The following is a 20,293-nucleotide window of genomic DNA, read 5'->3' as shown; positions in this document are numbered from 1 at the left end:
ATGGTCTTTTAGGTGTTAGTTTATATAAAAGTACCTTATATTTAACCTTGTGTTTTTGCATGTTAATGGTGAAATGAGAGGTGTTGGTTGTTGTCCTCCTCATTATAAACAAAGCATTTATTTAATCAAGCTCCAAAATGGCTCGTTTGGATCTGAGGTGTTAAGTGACGTCACCCTGGCACAAACACTTGCATAAACACCGCCTCCAGAGCAAGGCATCGACAAATCGTCTTCTCACCACAGGCCCAGCCCACTGGCCTTCAGTCGCTTTATGGCTAACAGTTAATTATGCTGCCGCTATCCTGTCTACACTGGATAAGGTATAGATGTGCGTGTTCTCTTTCTGACACAGTCCACATGCTTAAGTCTGTCATCAGTAGGACAAATGGAGTGAAAGATCGTTCGATTTGGCGCGTTTGGTTTAAACAGCTCATATGTGTCTTTGTACAGATTTTAGAAGCATCCCAGCGTAATGAACAACTGGATGGTTTATTATAAATGGCATCCCAGTGTTATGCCAAATTCTGACCCCCCGCCAGATTACTACCCCCCTAGTATTGGTAGGTTTAGGGTTCGGTGTGGGGGAGGAGTTAGGATTAGGGGTGGGATTAGGATTAGGCAAATCAGGTAGCAATTTTAACTAAAGGGGGTAATAATTTGGCAGGGGTCAAAAATAGGCACAACACCAGATTGTGTCTGAGGATTGATCGAAACATTTTGTTTTGTACACAAGGCACAGTGTCGTGGAGAGTTCACACGGTAATATTTGTTAGACACAGGATCAGAATGAGGATTGAAAATTAGCGTTTTCCCTACATATGTGTTTTTATTTTTTGTACAAAAAAACAGCCTTGGCGCCATCTTGGAGAGTATTATGATGCCTGAGTGCTGTCCTCGCATGTAAACAACACATGCTGCTGATGTATAACACGCGTGCGCTACGTTTCTTTGCGTTTATAGGAAATTGCGTGCATACATCGTCAAACTCATCAAAATGACGCTGGGCTGATGCAGCAGAGAACAATTATTGAATAAAGTCGTTTTTGTTTACTTTGCACACAAAAACTATTCTCGTAGCTTCATAAAATTACGATTCAACCACTGATGTCACATGGACTATTTTTCCGGGCCTTGAACATGGTAGTACCTTGCTGTCTATGGAGGGTCGAAGAACTCTTGGATTTCATCAAAAATATCTTAATTTGTGTTCTGAAGACGAACGAAAGTCTTACAGGTTTGGAACGACATGAGGGTGAGTAATTAATGACAGAATTTTCATTTTTGGGTGAGCTGACCCTTTAATCGGGCACCTGCTTTTTGAGAAATTTCATAATGTGTTGGTCAGTTCTTTTAGTAGGCTGTAAACTTTGTTTAATAAGCGAAAAATTACTAACACCTTTAAAATAAAATTAGCATAAAATTAACATAAAACCTCTTGCTCTTTCACACACATGCATTCACATACCTAGACAAATGCAAACAGAAGTGTTAGGATGAGTAAGAAACGCACACTTTCAGTGCGGCTTTTAAGCAATAACAGTTTGGGGTGAAACCTCCCGATGAGATTCTCCAAAACGCGCTGCTTGCGAAGGGTAAAACCTGGTAGGTTGTCTCTTTAAATCAGCGCCGCAGCGGTGATGTGCCCGCGAGCTCAGACGGTTACAACCATTTCCACCTCTGCAGTGGGTAACTTCAACCACGCGACACATGACATTCAGCTTCCACACACACTCTCTTCCACATATTGGTAGACCCCACGCCAAAGTGAAAACTTGTCAGACGCCTTATTGGGGGTGAATTTTTTTTTTTTTTTAAATTTCAACCCACGATATTTCAGAGAAACTGTTTAAATTTCTTCCCCCTCATATGGCATTGCTTTAATAGGAGCCATCATCAGACGTGATTCGGATTTATTAACGGTTCAATTAACTAATTATTTTAAAGTCTGATAAATTAAAACAACTAATTTTGTACTTAATGCACTTCAATTGTTCAGAAGTAGTGCTGAAGTAGTGCTTTAGTGCTAAAGTGGAACTATTGCAAGTATAGGCTACTTTTGGTACAGTTTAAATATCATTGTTTAAATGCTAAATATTTAAAGAGCATACACTCCTCATCAAAGTGACAAAACATATTTAGGCTTAATATTAAGAAATGTGCATTGTGCACAAGTAGTACTCCAAATAAAGTTTAAATACTTTTTTTTTTTATTATTATTTCGGTAAGGCTCGAGCGATATGTCAGTATATGTTAATAGACTTGACATACTTAGTATAAAAAATGCATTTTAAATCTATTACTTTTTTACAAGGGTACTCATACAACTAATGCAAAAGGTCTGTTTAGAAATATTTATGAATTTTCACACTTTTCGGGGTGACAAATAACTTTAAATGTATTGTTTTTTTCAAATATAGCTAATAATGTGGACAAGATGCCTGTATCACAAGCCTCAAGTCCAATAACACTAACAGCTTATTACGAGTAGGACATGAAAGTAATAACTTGGTGTTCAGTAAGTGAGTCATATAAATTCAGTAACAGCTAAAAGATTCAAAAGTGTTTTGAATCACAATAAAGAACCGACTCACGAGAATCGGACTAAGCGCGGTATGTTTTTGATTCATCAAAAGAATCGGCTCATAAGAGTCATTTATTAAACACACTGGTCGCGCTGTGTCTCACGCTGTATGATTCAGTGGCGGTGTTGCGGTGCGTGGTAGTACGGGAAACACCGTCAGAGTAGGCTATTTCTCCACGGTGTTCCTTCTGCATCGGCAGAACAATGAAGATTTGAGAACCGCTAACGCAACCGAACGACATGTAGCCTAAATCATTTGGTTCCGCTATTTTGTTTGAAAAAAATGGAACCGGTTCCTCGGTTCTCGGTTCAAATCCCAAGACCTGATATTTGTCTTCCTTAGAGATGGAGTATATTACATGCGCTCACGCTCGTCAAGTCTATCAGATAATGGGACGTAAAGATGGGGTACGACACCAGTTGCTCTCTTTAAAATAGGTAAGGATATATGCAGTAAACGTTACGTTTAGATAGTAGCCCATTCGATCTCGTTCTGATACGGTAAGTGATATTCACAAAATAGGGTACCTCATGAATTCATACTCTTGTGTTCATTTAAAAACATTTTCTGATGAAGTGTGCCATTTTGGTATAAGGTAAGGGGTGTTGGCTTTGTTTGCTCGTCATAGGATTACGATTTTGGAGACACGAGAGTGTTAAACCGTTCTTATACAGCTCTCACAAGGCAGCAAGACTATTTTAAAACCATCTTTACACTGCCTACGTTGTGAAGAGGTCGTGGTGTTCTTTTTTCGAATGCTTGTGCTTCAGCATTTCACGAGTGATATTCTAAAGACTTACGTCACGGCAAATGCGCACGTGCCAGACGGAAATCGCCTCAAATGACTGAAGTTCATCAATTCTGAGGTGACTTTTAAGGAGGAATGGATCATGATGATGTTCGGTTTGTTTCTTGCCTTTTTCTCGGATGTTCTGCAGCCTCTCCTGCTGGAGAATGACCCCCCCTCAGCGCCTGTCGGAATGCCGTTTCTCTCCGCTTGCACGAGGGCCACGCGCCAGATGGCCACATCATAACCGACTGTGATACTTGATACTATTGCACTAAAGCTGGACCCTAACTTTGCGGATCTGATGGTGAGTAATTCAAAGTAGTTCATTTTTATTTTTAATTGCAATTTAGAACATTTCATGTTACAAGATAAAACTTTGGTCTCTCTTTCTATGTGATCCACACACAAAAACTTTCGGCGATGATAAAAATCAACTGCCTTTTTAGTACCAACGCCAGTGAATTGAGAGTTCCCAAACAAACGGGCGTTTACGGTGGGCATTAGCATTGATCTCCGATGTGATATACGAAATTAAAGCGATGCCTCACAATGGCATCGCACCATAGATTATCGTTGCATTTTCTCAGCGGCAGAGAAAGAGGATCCATTTGTTGCAGTGCCAGACGCTTGCTCAATATCGCTGCACTGTTAAATTAACTTTATTTAATTACGCATAGTCGATGCACTGTCTTTGAATCTCTAAAAACGGTGGAGATCTTGTAGAAGGGATTTAGTCAGAGGGTAACCGCACTGGTGGCTCTGGAAGCTGGGAGAGTGCGTGCAATGAATATCAATTGTCATTGTCAGCTAATCATCACAAGGGGCTGTGGCGTGTCCGTGGCCTCGGTTATCCCTGAGGAACTTACACTGTTTTTGTCTATGACGGCAGCGGAGTATACTCGCGGCTGTATGACGTGGAAAGAGGTTTTAATTGTGTGCGTTATGACGTCTACATTGGCTGTATGACGTCGGCTGTCGCCGCTTCCTATTTTCAGATAACCAGCCAATCAGGTCACTGGTATCAGCCAACCAGGCAAGAGCTTTTTTTTTTCTTCACCCTACAGAAAGCACATAAGATCACAGCAGCACCATGGAGAGTGCCTTTAGCGCTTTATCTGTTTTAAGCACCAAGGACAGAGACCCGAACCAACTAGGCCTACAGTCAATGACAGTGTCAGAAATTGCCTTGATCTAATAATTTAAGAGCATAGATCTTAGCAAGGGCGTGGGTTTGCTTTGAAAACAGGGACATATTGCAAGGAGGCAGGGGAAAAGATTAAGATAAGATTATAATCTTCGTAAACAAACCGACTATTAAAACAGTGAATCACAGGACCTTGATCAAAGTGTTGATGCTGAGAAATGCCACTGCGTGGACGTGCATCTGGGGATATAGAAAAATAGAGACATTTTTACTCTCTTATCACAAGACTCATTCTGTATACTTTTCTAAGCCCCCGCAATATTATCTACGATTCTGTAAATGCATTCTGAGTTTTTGTCATGTTGAACCATCTGCTTACCTGTCACACACTTTTAAGTTCATTATATTATTATTATTCTCTCTGGTCAGTGGCAAAACTGATCATATGGTCGTCACGTTTGGTACACAATGTACTGATCATTGGATGTAGTTTATTTATTTATTTTTTTAAGAGGACCTATAATGCTTATTATGTTACATTATCTGTGCAGAGCAACAAAGCACAAAGTCCGTGCCAAAGGAGGTTAATCGTTTTAACAGAAAACATGTCTTAAATGCCTTGTTTGTAGTCTGCACATTTTTTCCATGACAGCTACAGTACCAGTCAAAATTTTTTAAACAGTAAGATTTTTATTGTTTTTAAAGAAGTCTCTTCTGATCACCAAGCCTGCATTTATTTGATCCAAAGTACAACAAAAACAATACAATTCTGAAATGTGTACTATTTAAAATAACTGTTTAACTGTTTAAAATAACTATTTAAAAAGTTTTGAATAATAAAGTTTTGTAATTTTCTTCCTGTGATCAAAGCTACATTTTCAGTCAGTGTCTCATGATCCCTCAGAAATCATTCTAATATGCTGATTTGCTGTTCAAGAAACATTTATTATTATTATTATTATTATTATTATTATGATCATCATTATTATCATTATCAATATTTAAAACAGTTAAGTACATGAGTACATTTTTTCAGGATTCTTTGATGAATAAAAAGATCCAAAGATTAGCATTTATCTGAAATAAATAAAAAAAGCTTTTTTTTTTTTTTAACATTATACACTATACCAATCAAAAGCTTGGAGTCAGTATAATTATAAAAATTAATATTTTTATTGAGCAAGGATGATCAGGAGTTGATTGATCAAAAGTGATGATAACAACATTTATGTTGCAAAATGTTACAAAAGATTATTATTTTGGATAAATGCTGTTTTTCTGGATCTTTCTATTCATAAAAGAAACCTGAAAAAATTCTACTTTATGCTGTTTTCAACATAATAATAATAAATGTTTTTTGAGCAGCAAGTCTGAATATTAAAATGATTTTTGAAGGATCATGTGACTGGAGTAATGATGCTTAAAATTCAGCTTTGAAATCACAGGAATAAATTACATTTTAAAATATATTCAAATAGAAAACAGTTATTTTAAATAGTAAAAAATATTTACAAATGTTACTTTTTTTTTGCTGAACATGAATAACCTTACTGTTCAAAAAAAAAATGTTTGACTGGTAGTGTACCTGACCATGTAACACATTTGCATAATGTCTGCCTACTGGCTACTCTGTACTTTGTACTCGCTGCATGGTTATGGTATGGTATATTTCCATCACACATGCTCTAAGCGGTTGACCAATCACAACAGACTAGGACCAGCTGACCAATCAGAGCAGACTGTTTTTTTCAGAAGCCGGGCTTTAAAGACAACAAAACCAAAACGAAACTAAAACACTAAAACAGGTACCACTGCAATGTAAATTTTTTTTTTTTTTTTTAAGTTTTTTGAACATTAAATCATATAAACCAATTCCAATTCTGAGAAGACTTCCAAGACTGGGGCCAGCTGACCAATCAGAGCTTTTCGGAAGGCGGGCTTGAAAGACAACAAAACTAAAACAGACTGTTCAGAAAAAGGGTGAAAAAAGGTACTGCAGCAATAAAAAATAGTTTTTTGAACATTAAAGGATATAAACCAATTTTACTAAGCTTCCTGAACAAAATTATGAATCTAAATAAGCAAAATAGGGGCACTTTAATTAAAAAAAGTTAATTCAAGCCATATTTGAACTTACAACTTCTGGTACTTCAGGCAAAATATATTTTGTTTAAACCAGCTTGTGAACAAAGGTGGCTTAAGAGGAGATAAAAAGTCTCTACAGTGACACCAGTGAGACCTCAAAGAAGTATGTGAAACCCTCAGTAGTTTGGGACCAAATATTGGTCGGGACACTTTTTTACCACCTCTACCATCTAAAGGTAGATCTCAGAATGCTTTAAATGTAGTCAGCAACAAGTTGTTTCTTCTGTTTATTCAAGGTCTTCTTTGTGTCTGTGTAGTGCCTTAGCTTCTGCAGTTTTTGAAATTAAGTGATTAGGATCCCCCTGAAGATATTTAAATATTAATAGATATAAATAAATAAACGGACATTAAATATTGACTATTTCATTAGCCTTTGTGTAGCGACTGTGGAGAGACAGAACACAGGTTAAATAGGAAATGCAGATAGAGTGGATGAGCGGTCAGCTGTATAACATTGCCTGTGTTCAAAAATATCTGACCGCTGAATGCTGGGAATGACCAATCAGAATCGAGTTTTCCAGAGAGCCGTGTAAAAATACAAAGTATGTTCTCCCGAGCGCCACATTATCCATTAGACCTTGCAAAAGAGCTTTTTCAGATTACAGAGGACATGAAAGTGCAAGGGATGTTCAGGGCAGCTCTTATAAACCACACACAAGTGCACACTTTCCACAAGGATTACAGTGAAGATCATAGCTCCCTACCACCAACATTGCAGATGAAAATTGAATCGTGTACTGAAGTCAGTTTAATTATAGATCATATGGTAATTCATTTTAGTTGTTTATACGGAAGCGAAATCTTGAATATTAAACAGTATTTGTAGAAAGAATACAAAGATGGTTGTTATATAATGAGTGTTTTACAGCTTTTTGTTTTGTGCTGTGTGTGAGAGAGAGTAGGAAAAAAGAGAGCATGTGTGCATGCAACCCTCTTACATATTGCAAAATGTATGTTTGCAGAGTGCATAGTTGCTATATGTTTATGAATATATCTGTAAACGCCTGCAACAAACCCAAGCAGTCATATTCTGTTGGGGAGAGGAGTCTGTGCACTGGAGCAGACTGATTGACCAAGTTTTGTCTCCAAGATAAGCATGCTCACTGAGGCACACAGAAGGAGAAGCCAAGAACACTCTTAATGCTCAAGATGCATCAAAGACCTAAATATGGAGGAGTCATGCCAATTTTTATAACGCTGTATTAGTATGAACAAGTTTTATGAGTCGCTGTAAAGGCGCTGTATTGATCAATCAATTTCAATACCTCATTAAATGTCACTTTCCTCATACAACTGTGAGAAAAGTGTCAATCACATTGGCCCTTGAACGTACGATGTCCCCTAATCAATTTAAGGGCCATTGGCTGATGCTATTTCGCTAATCGTAATGAATCCAAGCACAGCCTGTCTGAGTGAGAAAGCATGGCATCTTAGTGACAGCAGCCGGTCCTTTCCTATTGTTTCACTGCCTCCATTTGCTTCAGAATTGGATCTGTCAGTTTTCATATGATCACCATCTTAAAAGCCCCTACAATTTGCTTCTCAATGGCACACGTTTTAAAAATGATTTTAGAAGTCACGTTTTATCAGTTCCAGCATTCTAGGTTTCTTTTTGCAAGTCTGTGGTATTGTGATGGCATTTATACATCTGCCACCAAAACGTGGTTTCAATTGGTCTGAATTGCTACTATTTCAAGAAAGAGGGTCAGTGCGCAGAATGATAGCGGGTCCTACCGAGCGAGCGACGATCCTCTTCCTCTCTGCATGCTCGTTGGCTGAGACTTGAAATGGCATCTCTTTAGAGCTCACTGACCTTTCTTCTACTTGCTTGTTGATTGCCTAAGACCTGAGGTTAGCAGGTCCAGTCATGTGATTCAATTAAAATAATCTGTAAATATATGGATGGTCCAGTGCTTACGTCCTGAATATGATTAGGTAGGTGTTAGGCAGATAGATAGTTTGATTGATGCATATATTGATTGGGTAAGACCAAGCTGGAAATGAGAAGCGAGTTTAGCAGCTCTAGTGATGTTATTCAATTTAACTCTGTTATACATATTGGTACATAGATAAATGGGTTTTTAAATTAATTACTCACCCATGTCATTTGAAACCTGTAAGACCTTCGTTCATCTTCGGAAGACAAATTAACATTTTTTTTTTTTTTTAATCCGAGAGCTTTCTTGACCCTGCATAGAAAACAACGCAACTGACATGTTCAAGGCCCAGAAAGGTAGTAACAAAAACCCACCAATTCACTATCTCAACAAATTAGAATATGGTGACATGCCAATCAGCTAATCAACTCAAAACACCTGCAAAGGTTTCCTGAGCCTTCAAAATGGTCTCTTAGTTTGGTTCACTAGGCTACACAGGCTGGACAGTTGTCCAGAAGACAATCATTGACATCCTTCACAAGGAGGGTAAGCCACAAACATTCATTGCCAAAGAAGCTGGCTGTTCACAGAGTGCTGTATCTAAGCATGTTAACAGAAAGTTGAGTGGAAGGAAAAAGTGTGGAAGAAAAAGATGCACAACCAACCAAGAGAACCGCAGCCTTGAGAGGCTTGTCAAGCTAAATCGATTCAAGAATTTGGGTGAACTTCACAAGGAATGGACTGAGGCTGGGGTCAAGGCGTCGAGAGCCACCACACACAGACGTGTCAAGGAATTTGGCTACAGTTGTCGTATTCCTCTTGTTAAGCCACTCCTGAACCACAGACAACGTCAGAGGCGTCTTAGCTGGGCTAAGGAGAAGAAGAAATGGACTGTTGCCCAGTGGTCCAAAGTCCTCTTTTCAGATGAGAGCAAGTTTTGTATTTCATTTGGAAACCAAGGTCCTAGAGTCTGGAGGAAGGGTGGAGAAGCTTATAGCCCAAGTTGCTTTAAGTCCAGTGTTAAGTTTCCACAGTCTGTGATGATTTGGGGTGCAATGTCATCTGCTGGTGTTTTTTTTGAAAACCAAAGTCACTGCACCCGTTTACCAAGAAATTTTAGAGCACTTCATGCTTCCTTCTGCTGAACAGCTTTTTAAAGATGCTGATTTCATTTTCCGGCAGGATATGGCAGCTGCCCACACTGCCAAAAGCACAAAAAGTTGGTTAAATGACCATGGTGTTGGTGTGCTTGACTGGCCAGCAAACTCACCAGACCTGAACCCCATAGAGAATCTATGTTGTCGTATATTGTCAAGAGAAATGGGGTATTGTCAAAGAAACCTGGACTTCCATACCACCTCAGCAGTGCCACAGACTGATTACCTCCATGCCACACCGAACTGAGACAGTAATTAAAGCAAAAGGAGCCCCTACCAATTATTGAGTACATATACAGTAAATTAATATACTTTCCAGAAGGCCAACAATTCACTAAAAATGTTTTTTTTTGGTCTTATGATGTATTCTAATTTGTTGAGATAGTGAATTGGTGGGTTTTTGTTAAATGTGAGCCAAAATCATCACAATTAAAAAAAACAAAGACTTAAACTACTTCAGTCTATGTGCATTGGATTTATTTAATACATGAGTTTCACAATTTGAGTTGAATTACTGAAATAAATGAACTTTTCCATGACATTCTAATTTATTGAGATGCACCTGTATATTCTTTTTCAAATTAGTAAGGCTGGGTAAAAAATTGCCTTTCTGTCAAAATCTTCAGACATGTTTTTGAAGACTGTTTTATGTACGGCGTGCATCTTCCTCTGCTCGTAAACAAGGCATACCACATCCAGGTTTCTGCATCACTAGCACCACATGCATGCATCGCAGTAGGTGAACACGTGTCGAAGACTGACACAGAAAAGAACTGTTGAATAAAGTTCAAATACGTCTTTACAACTTTACATTTTAACCAAAATTGGAGTTTCTATGCTTTTTGTGTATAGTTGGAATCTTTATGACAGTCCTGCCATCTTATAATTCGGGGTGTTTAACGATTTGTTTCAATTAAGATTATTATGTCAACGATTTGATTCAATTTGATATCACCATGCATCACAATTCATCACATCCTCAATTTTTAGTGTTACTGCCCATAGCTACATTTTCATTTAAATTTTATATCACATTTATTTTTGTGCAATTTTTTAAATTAAATTAATCAGGCTACTTTTTAAGATAATGGCTTATTTAAAATAAGTGTTCTAAAGTATCCGAAAGTTCACAGACAATCATAGTTATGGGTTGTTGGTTTTTCTCAGCATTATTGCCGTTTGATTATTACACACTAATACACAGATCTATTTCGAGATATCAGATGTTTTGTCCTGCTCTGAAAACATAACTGGCTGTGTATGCATCAGTTTCGTATAAAAGTATTTGGGCCTTGAACATGTCGGTTGCATTGCTGTCTATGCAGGGTCAGAAAGCTCTTGGATTCCATCAGAAATATCTTAATTTGTGTTCCGAAGAAGAACGAAGGTCTTACAGGTTTGGAACGACATAAGTGAGTAATGAATGACAGAATTTTCATTTTTTGGTGAACTATCCCTTTAATACTTTATTCAGCTAGAATGCATTCATTTTTCCATTCATCAAAGAATTCTGAAAAAATCTCACAGCTTGTACAAAAATAATAAGCAATGTAACTGTTTTAACACTAATAATAATACAAATGTTTTCTTTAGCACTAAATTAGCATATGATGAATAATCAGTTGGCACTGAAGACTAGAGTAATGGCAGCTGAAAATGACTTTTTACAAGAAAACAGGTATTTTAAATTGTAATGATGTTTCACAATATTACTGTATTTTGATTAAATGCAGCCTTGGTACGCATAAGAAACGTACCTAAAAAACCTTACTGACTTCAGACTTTTGAATGGTAATGTATATAGTTTGGAAGCAATTTTTGCGTAGAAAAAACAGATTATTGTCAATTGCAGGAGTGGTTGGTCACAGAGCTTGAAGAGTGGGCACAATCTCCTCAAACAGCCATGGATGGGTGGATGAGCAATGGAGTGCCTGTAAATGCTAGTGTGTAATCGCCACAGACATCCACTGGAGTTTATTTTTACCCCAGCCCTAATGGAAGATTGTATTTTGGCCTGATATTTTGAGGTTTTCTTACAAGTGAATCATTGGTTTACCTACAAGAGCTTTGGCAGGCTCTGCTGATATGAAATAAAAATACTAAAAGACTGACAAACTGCTTTTACTTAGGCCTACACTGTACAGTGAATTTTCTATTTTTTCCTATAGTGAGGTGACACTGATTAGATCTTTATTTAGTACAAACTCTGATTGTAGCATACCCCAAAGCCTTGATAACCATTTTATGGGCACACTGTTTGAAATGACTTCCTCTGCTTTGGGGCACTAAAGGAGTTGATATTAATCAGCATTAACTTTCAGTGCAACAGTGGTTCGATGTCTTAGGGCATTAAAGGTATGGTATCTTCGCTGAAGAACTGAGGTCAAAGGATCAATAATGTGACGCTGAGTGATGCTTTATGGGAAACTGATTAATGGGCAGCAATTGTGCTGATCTCACCTTGGATTGAAGCAGACATACACTCTGGGAGATAGGGCATAATGGGCCCAAGTGCAAAAAAAAAAAAAAAAAAACTATATATGTGACCCTGAACCACAAAACCAGTCATAAGTAGCACAGGTATATTTGTAGCAATACACTGTATGAGTCCAAGTGATCAATAATTCTTTTATGCCAAAAATCATTAGGATATTAAGTAAAGATCATGTTCAGTGAAGATATTTTGTAAATTTCCTACTGTAAATATATCAAAACTTAATTTTTGATTAGTGATATGCATTGCTAAGAACTTCATTTTTAAAGTTTAAAGGCAAATTTTCTCAATATTTTGATTCCAGAGTTTCAAATAGTTGTATCTCGGCTACATATAGTCCTATTGTCCTAACAAACCATACATCAATGGAAAGCTTTGTTATTCAGCTTTCAGATGATGTATAAATCTCAGTTTTAACAAACTGACCCTTATAACTGGTTTTGTGGTCCAGGGTCAGATATATAAACATTTGCTTTCACTGTATGATAATTTCAACATGCATGTTGCTTTTTTACTCCTAAAACCTGCATGAGTCAAATTTAAATGTAAGCTTTACAGTCTTTTAGTCTTTTAATTTTCAAATGGCCAATCTTGTGCGTAATAGCATTGTGCTGATTTTTTTTTCACCTCGCTGTGCTTCCAGAGATTGAAGGAAGTGTTGAAAGAGGTCTGCATATTTGTCACACATTTAAAGATGGAGACTAAAGGAAATTGGCTGTTGTAATGTGGAGCATATTCAGTCCGTTGGAGTGTAAAGACATGCATGTACATCTGTGGTGCTGCTTTCCAGAGGGGAAGGAGCCCTTCAGGCACACAACAAAAGGGTTCTTCGGGCTGGGTGATAAAATAGACATGCTGAAAGAGATTGATGCATATGTGGGTGTAGTCTTTGGCTCACAGGGACAGCGCTCCCCTCTTGTATTGTTTTTCTTTCTTCCTGTCTCCTCCTCTAACTCGCCCTTTTTCTTTTATTTAGATAGATAAAACTGTATTAATGGTCAGTTTCTTAAACCCAACAGCTTTGTGAATCCGCATTGCCACACATACTTCACCACTATTACTAAGAGGCTATTACTTAAAGCCATACATGAAGAAAGCAGTTTTGTCCAAATAAAAGTCTGCAAATGTTAGAAGCAGAGACGGACACTAGCTATATGCATTAATAAAAACATAGAAGCAAATTAGCAGACTGATACTATTAGGCAGATGCATTCAGTATAAAAACAGGTGTGTTTTTAATAATTTGACATGGTCTGTTATTTCTCATTTTTCATTCTGATTTTATTGACAGGATTTAAAGAGGGTGCTGTCCTTTCCTCCATATCCAGGGGATTATTTGCACCCAGTGGTGTACGCCTGCACTGCAGTGATGCTGCTCTGCCTACTGATTTCTATCATGACATACATTGTACACCACAGGTATGTGTTTTATTGTAATTAAGCTGCACCAGTGGCATAAATTATTAAATACAGTATAGATCTGAAAATAAGCTGTGTGGTTAGTGATTAGTTTGTTAGAGTTAAGGATGCACTGATGTTGAAATTCTGGCCTACTGTTCAAAGGTTTGGGGTCAGCATTTATTTGATCAAAAATACAGTAAAACCAGTAATATTTTATTAGTCTGTTTGAGTATATTTTAAAATGTAAAATTATTCCTGCGATGCAAAGCTGAATTTTTAGCAGCTATTACTCCAATCTTCAGTGTCACATTTTCATTCAGATATCATTCCAATACACTTACTTAGTGCTCAAAAAGATTTAGTGTTATTATAAATAATAAAAGCAGTTTTGCAGCTTAATGGTTTTGTGAAAACAAACTCTGATACAATTTATTTCATTATTCTTTAATGAGGAACAGAAATTATTTTATTTATTTATTTATTTTTGAATAATACTGTCCCCAAGCATTAGTGTAGTGTGACAGATGGATACATATTAATTACGTATTTAAATGAGAAAAACAAGTATTATAATAAAGGCAGAATTTTTGGGATGCTTATTATGCTCCTTTGGTTACTAGACAGTAGTGTTTTTGTGTGGAATATGTGTATGAACTTAAATGAGAAGTTCATCTCCAGAACAAAAATTTACAGATAATTTTCTCACCCCCTTGTCATCCAAGATGTTCATAACTTTCTTTTATGTTTTTTGAGGCCCACGTTTCAGGATTTTTCTCCATATAGTGGACTTTAATGGTGCCCGTGCAGTTTAAATGCAGCTTTAAAGGGTTCTAAATGATTCCAGTCGTGGAGGAATTGTCCAGCAAAACGATTGTTTGCTTTTTAACCTCAAATGCTCATCTTGTCTAGCTCTGCGTTAGGGTATGTCGGAAAACTCCCAGTTCATTTTCTCCTCCGACTTCAAAATTGTCCTACATCGCTGTTTTACCTTTTTTGTTAAGGGTGTTTGACCCTCCTTGCCCGTTTACTTAAACAGTGTAAACACTGGGTTGGTGCTTCTGCAGCGATGTAGGACGATTTTGAAGTTGGAGGAGAAAATGAGATGGGAGTTTTTTGACATACCCTAATTGCATTGACCCAGAATGCACAGAGATCTCGTAGAGCTGGACCAGACGAGCATTTGAGGTTAAAAAGTATATAAATTGTACTTTTTTAAAAAAAATAACCAATCGTTTCGCTAGATAAGACCCTTATTCCTCAGGGGGAATAAGGTGGGATCCGCATCTCTCTCGCCTCCGCTGAGTCCATTGAGTTAAAACAGAACCCCTGAAACGTGTCATGAGTTTGGTGGGGGGTAACTGAGAACGAACAAGGGAAAGTCACAAGAGGAGGCAACGCCTCCATCGTGATATGATTGGATTTGGCTGGTTATGTTCGACTGTGATTGGTTTATGTGATAAATCCCGCCTTGTGTGTTCGTGTGTGTTCTGCATTCGCGAATCAGTCTAAATTAACAGCATTGTGGCATGTCATTTCTAGCACCAGTACTAACACTGGAAGGTCACAGTAGGGAATGTTTTTGGGACAGACTGCCACAATAGCGCTGCTGATCCTGAGTCAGACGGCCAATATTTATAGTATCATCACCCCTGACTGTCACAGATATTTCCAGTGAGTAATGCTTGCTCTGTGGCGAAGGGGCCACTTCTAACCTTAGAGGGACAGTGCCAAATTTAGTGAGCCGCTCTACTTCCAGACACTTTGCAGACGGGTCAAAAAGATTCTTTAGTCATAGCATTGTGCTTCAAAGGCAGTTACTTGCTCCCTTTAGTAGTAAGCCGTTGATGTATTACTCACGACGCAACTGTCTCTTCATCTGACATGAGCGTGTGTGTGTCTCTGCAGCATAATCCGAATCAGCAGGAAAGGATGGCACATGCTCCTCAACTTCCTCTTCCACACTGCCATGACGTTTGGGGTGTTCGCAGGAGGCATCAACCAGATCAAGTACCCTGTGATCTGTCAAGTGGTAAGTCTCCCAGTTCTCTACCCTGTTTCTTTGGCCTGAGTGAACCACATTATTCATGCCCTGTGTCTGTGGCTCTCAGTTCAGAGTCACTAGCATATGGCCTCTTTGACTCTCGAATTGGCATGGTCGCCATTTACTAGGGCACAGAGGGCTTTGTTTGGCACGGCTGCCCAGTGTTGAGAGGCTAATGCACTGGGGTTCTACGATTGCCATAGCCTTTCAAAGTGTAGCACTTATTCCTTCATCACAGACAATTTCCAGCCTGGACCAGTGAGTTAGATTAATTTGATTATGTTTATAGCTGCACGCTTATTAAACATATTTTAGTTAATGACAGCGGTTGATTCACTGTCAGTGAAGCTTTAGAATTAAAAGCATCAGATTTATGATTGGAGGCATAATGAGCATACATTTGAGATGTAGTTGAACACTGGGGCAGAGAAGGTAAAATACAGCATGATATTAATGACTGTCATATTCATCCACTTTCACACTAATCAAGAATTAAAACAAAAATGACATTTGTTAAAATATATCAAATTATAATATGAAAATGTAATAATATTAGGACTACGTCCTACGTCATCCGCTGGAACGCCACTCTCTCTTGAAAGCAGTTGTTTTTACACAAACTCATCGAAGGCCTTTATTAACACCCCTGTAGCCATGTGGAGTACTTTTTATGATGGATTTATGCACTTTATTTTTCTTCAAAAAACACTATTCACAGCCATTATAAAGCTTGGTCGCACAATACAAAATGTAGTGTTTCATTGCTGGATGATGTCAAAGAAAGGCCTGTGCCAGGTGAAGACACAGCGGAAATGATGAGAAATATGCCAACATTTGGCCAGTTGAATGGCACAATGTGGTATTTTACCACTGCCATGCATTTCTTCCCCAGGTGTGTAGCCAGAGATGGACAGACGGTGTCCAGAGGAGCGCTTGTAGCCAAATGATTCCAATTTTACTGGAATTGTCTCCATAGCTGTGCTAATTGTGTGTGTGCAGTGATATGGTTGTATTTTATGGATAGATGTAGATGCTTGATTTTGCTGTGCAGTATGGTGCCCTTTCAAACAAGCAGGCATGGGCCCGTGCCCAAGTGGTGGGCATCAGAAGGAGGGAGGCAGAGAGTCATACCATGACAGATGCAGCTAAATTTGATCTGAATTTTGTTGTATTTTGAAGATCAAATGTTCTCATTATTTCACAAAATATGTATAATGATTAATGTTAAATGAAACGTTTACAACTGTAGTGAAAGCACACTTTGTACTTTGTACTTTATGTATTTCAGTGCTAGTGTTGCAAATACACTACCATTCAAAAGTTTGGGGTAAGTAGGATTATTACTTTTAAAGAAATGAATGTTTATTCAACAAGGATGCATTCATTTGAGCAAAAAGTGACAGTAAGGATATTTGTAATGTTACAAAATATTTCTATTTCAAATAAATGCTGTAAACCTTTTATTCATCAAGAATTATGAGGGAAAACAAAAAGCAGCACAACGACATTGATAATTATGAGAAATGTTCCTTGAGCATCAGATCAGTAGAATCAATTTGAATAATTTTTGAAGGATCATGTCACACTTAAGACTGGAGTAATGGCTGCTGAAAATTCAGCTTTGCCATCACAGGAATGAATTACATTTCAAAATATAGTAAAATAGACAATAGGTATTTAAATTGTAGTAATTAGGGCTGTCAAACAATTAATCGCGATTAATCGCATGCAAAATAAAAGTTTGAGTTTGCCTAATATATGTATGTGTACTGTGTGTAATTATTATGTATATATAAATACAAACACATTCATGTATATGTTTAAGAAATATTTACAAGTATATGTATTTATTGTAATTTTTATATAATTTATATTATATATAAATAAAAATATTTTGTACATAACATTTCTCTTAAGTATATGCATTAATTTGTATGTATTTATATATAGATAATAATTACACACAGTACACGCAAATATATTAGGCAAACTCAAACGTTTATTTTGTATGTGATTAATCGTGATTAATTGTTTGACAGCCCTAGTAGTAATATTTCATAATATTACCATTTGTTTTTATTACTTTTAGTAGTTTAGTAGTCAGTAGTCAGTGTGTTTTGACAGATGTTTGCTGTTTTAGTAGATGAAGTTGATTTTAAAACCCATATGAAGTATTTTACTGCTTAACTGCTGTGTCAAGCTTAATAAGACAACTGTGTATGAGTTTAGAGAAAAAAATTTTTGTTCACTTACAGAACAAAAATTTACAGATAATTTACTCACCCCTTGTCATCCTAGATGATCATGTCTTTCTTTCTTCAGTCATAAAGAAATAGTTTTTTGAGGAAAACAGGAATTTTCTCCACATAGTGGACTTCAATGGTGCCAGCAAGTTTGAACGTCCAAAATGCAGTTTAATGCAGTTTCCTCAAAAAACATAATTTCTTTATGAATGAAGTAAGAAAGACATGAACATCTTGGATGACAAGGGGGTGAGTAAATTTTCTGTACATTTTTGTTCTGGAAGTGAAATAATCTTTTAAGTACACCTGTCTAGTTTCTTAAAGCATTTACAGTGACAGTTTGTTCTAAAATTTGTTTATAAAGTATAACGAATTTAATTTCACATTCACTTTTTATACATTTACACACATTTTTTTTAAAGCATGACATTCACAGCACATAATTTACATCCAGTGCCTCTATGTCATATATATCCTATACGAATGAATGGATGGGTGGGTTGGTTGGATGCAGTATGTGCATTGGAGCAAAGAGGACAACAGCATGACCTCGCTGTCTGAGGAGGATTACCTCAAACTCCCCCTCAGCGCATCCTTCCTCAAACACCATGGCGGGTACACACACACACACTCACACTGCTGCTTTAGTTTTCTGTGCCAGTCTGCTCTCAATGAGTGAGCTTTCAATGTTTAATGTTTCATCTTCTTCGTTGACAGGTTGGCATTATCTTGCACTACTCCTCCCTCTCTAGCATGCTATGGCTGCTCTTCACTGCCAGGAATATTTGCAAGGAGGTGTCCAAGGCTCCGCCCATACCTCAGGACAGGGACCCTCCCACCCAAGCACGCCCTAAAGCCAGCATTTTCAGGTATACCACATGAAGGACTATGAATTTACCATAGGCTGAGAATTGTGATTCAGTACTGGATCTTATTAAGACCTGAGTTTAGTTATATATATATATACACAGTCAAACCAAACATTATCCAGATACCAGATATAATTTTTTTTATATTTTTTACTAGTGGGTGCAGGACCACTATAGTTCATTTATGTAAGTGAAGATGGCAAAATAAACTGGGAAGTATTATACCCAAAAATTTTTCATACAGTGGACAACCTTTACAACTGATAAAAATTTGGGACCAAAAATTATTCACACTTTGACCTGACCATGTTGTGCTTAAGTGTTTTTTCTTTAATTGCTAATGCGATCTTTTTACACCACAGACTAAACGAAATTAAGAATTGCTTGGTAATTGGTCAACAAAGTATTGATAGTTGTGTAAATATTGTCATACTAACAGTTGTCTGAATTTTTGGTTGATTGTAATCCATTGCATACCTTTCTATCAAAGTTATCTGACATTATCAAGATGAATTTGTTCTGACACAGTTTAACTCTGAGTTTTTGTCATATTTTATTACCATTTTTTAAACTATAGTAAATAAACGTGATAATGTTAGAAATGTTGAAGGTGTCTGAATAAAGTTTTGTTTGACTATGTGTATATATATATATAAACTGGAGTATTTAAGACATTTAGATTGATTAAAACACATAGTGAATGCAACAATAAATACTTCAGATTAATTCAAATAAAAAAGTATTTTAAAGACTTAGTTGATAGATATAATATATACACTACCATTCAAATGTTTGGGGTCGGGACAATTTTTTCAAGGTTTTTCAAAGTCTTTTATGCTCACTGAAACGGCATTTATTAATCAAAAATACAGTAAAACAGGAACATTGTGAAATATTATTAAAATTTAAAATAAATGTTTTCTATTTTAAAATTTAATTTATTCCCGTGATGGCAAAGCTGAATTTTCAGAAGCCATTACTTCAGTCTTCAGTGCCACGTGATCTTTCAGAAATCTTTACAAAATGCTTGTTTGTTGCTCGAACAACATTTTTATCAATGTTGAGCACATTTCTGCACAGTTAAGCAGAGCTGCTTAATATTTTTATGGAAACTTCAATACATTTTTTCAGGATTCTTTAAGTAGAAAGTACAAAAAAACAACATTATTTTGAAATACAAATCTCTTGTATCATTGTAAATGTCTTTTCTGCCACTTTTGATTTTATTCCTGTATAGTATTAACTTTAAAAAAAAAATCAATCTCAAACTATTGACTGTAGTGTATATTTTTTTCTTTTAATTGGCAGTGTATTTGTTGTTAGGGAAAAGAAATTAAATTCTTACAGGTCACATCTCTAGACAAAATAGTTTCATGAGAGATTAAATTCCTTGTAAGATAGAATGAAAATTTGTTTCTCTGTCTTTTCTTGTCAGGTTTTATTTGGTCAGTGGTGGGATCCCTCTAATCATAGTAGGCGTTACGGCTGCTGTTAGCTTGGATAACTACGGCAGCCGAGATGACGCCCCTTAGTAAGTATCAATCCCAATT

General features: G+C 36.9%; 1 protein-coding gene across 4 annotated transcripts in view; it reads left to right on the top strand.

Annotated features, from left to right (window-relative positions):
- The first annotated feature begins 250 nt into the window (after positions 1–250).
- adgra1a (adhesion G protein-coupled receptor A1a) overlaps positions 251–20,293 on the top strand; it is a 28,568-nt gene continuing 8,525 nt past the window's right edge. Inside the window, exons 1-6 of one of the 4 annotated variants that reach the window (XM_051124943.1) lie at positions 251–320; positions 3,521–3,676; positions 13,481–13,608; positions 15,496–15,619; positions 18,592–18,743; positions 20,179–20,274. In XM_051124943.1, coding sequence (XP_050980900.1) covers positions 3,674–3,676; positions 13,481–13,608; positions 15,496–15,619; positions 18,592–18,743; positions 20,179–20,274 — 503 coding nt within the window. In that variant the 5' untranslated portion in view covers positions 251–320; positions 3,521–3,673. Of the gene's footprint in view, positions 321–2,684; positions 3,083–3,520; positions 3,677–13,480; positions 13,609–15,495; positions 15,620–18,110; positions 18,490–18,591; positions 18,744–20,178; positions 20,275–20,293 lie in introns of those variants that run through there. The other 3 variants (XM_051124944.1, XM_051124942.1, XM_051124945.1) reach the window with 3 other exon arrangements.

The sequence above is a fragment of the Labeo rohita genome, chromosome 12 (assembly GCF_022985175.1).
Source record: "Labeo rohita strain BAU-BD-2019 chromosome 12, IGBB_LRoh.1.0, whole genome shotgun sequence".
Taxonomy (NCBI): domain Eukaryota; kingdom Metazoa; phylum Chordata; class Actinopteri; order Cypriniformes; family Cyprinidae; genus Labeo; species Labeo rohita.
This window is presented reverse-complemented; position numbering and strand designations above follow the sequence as displayed.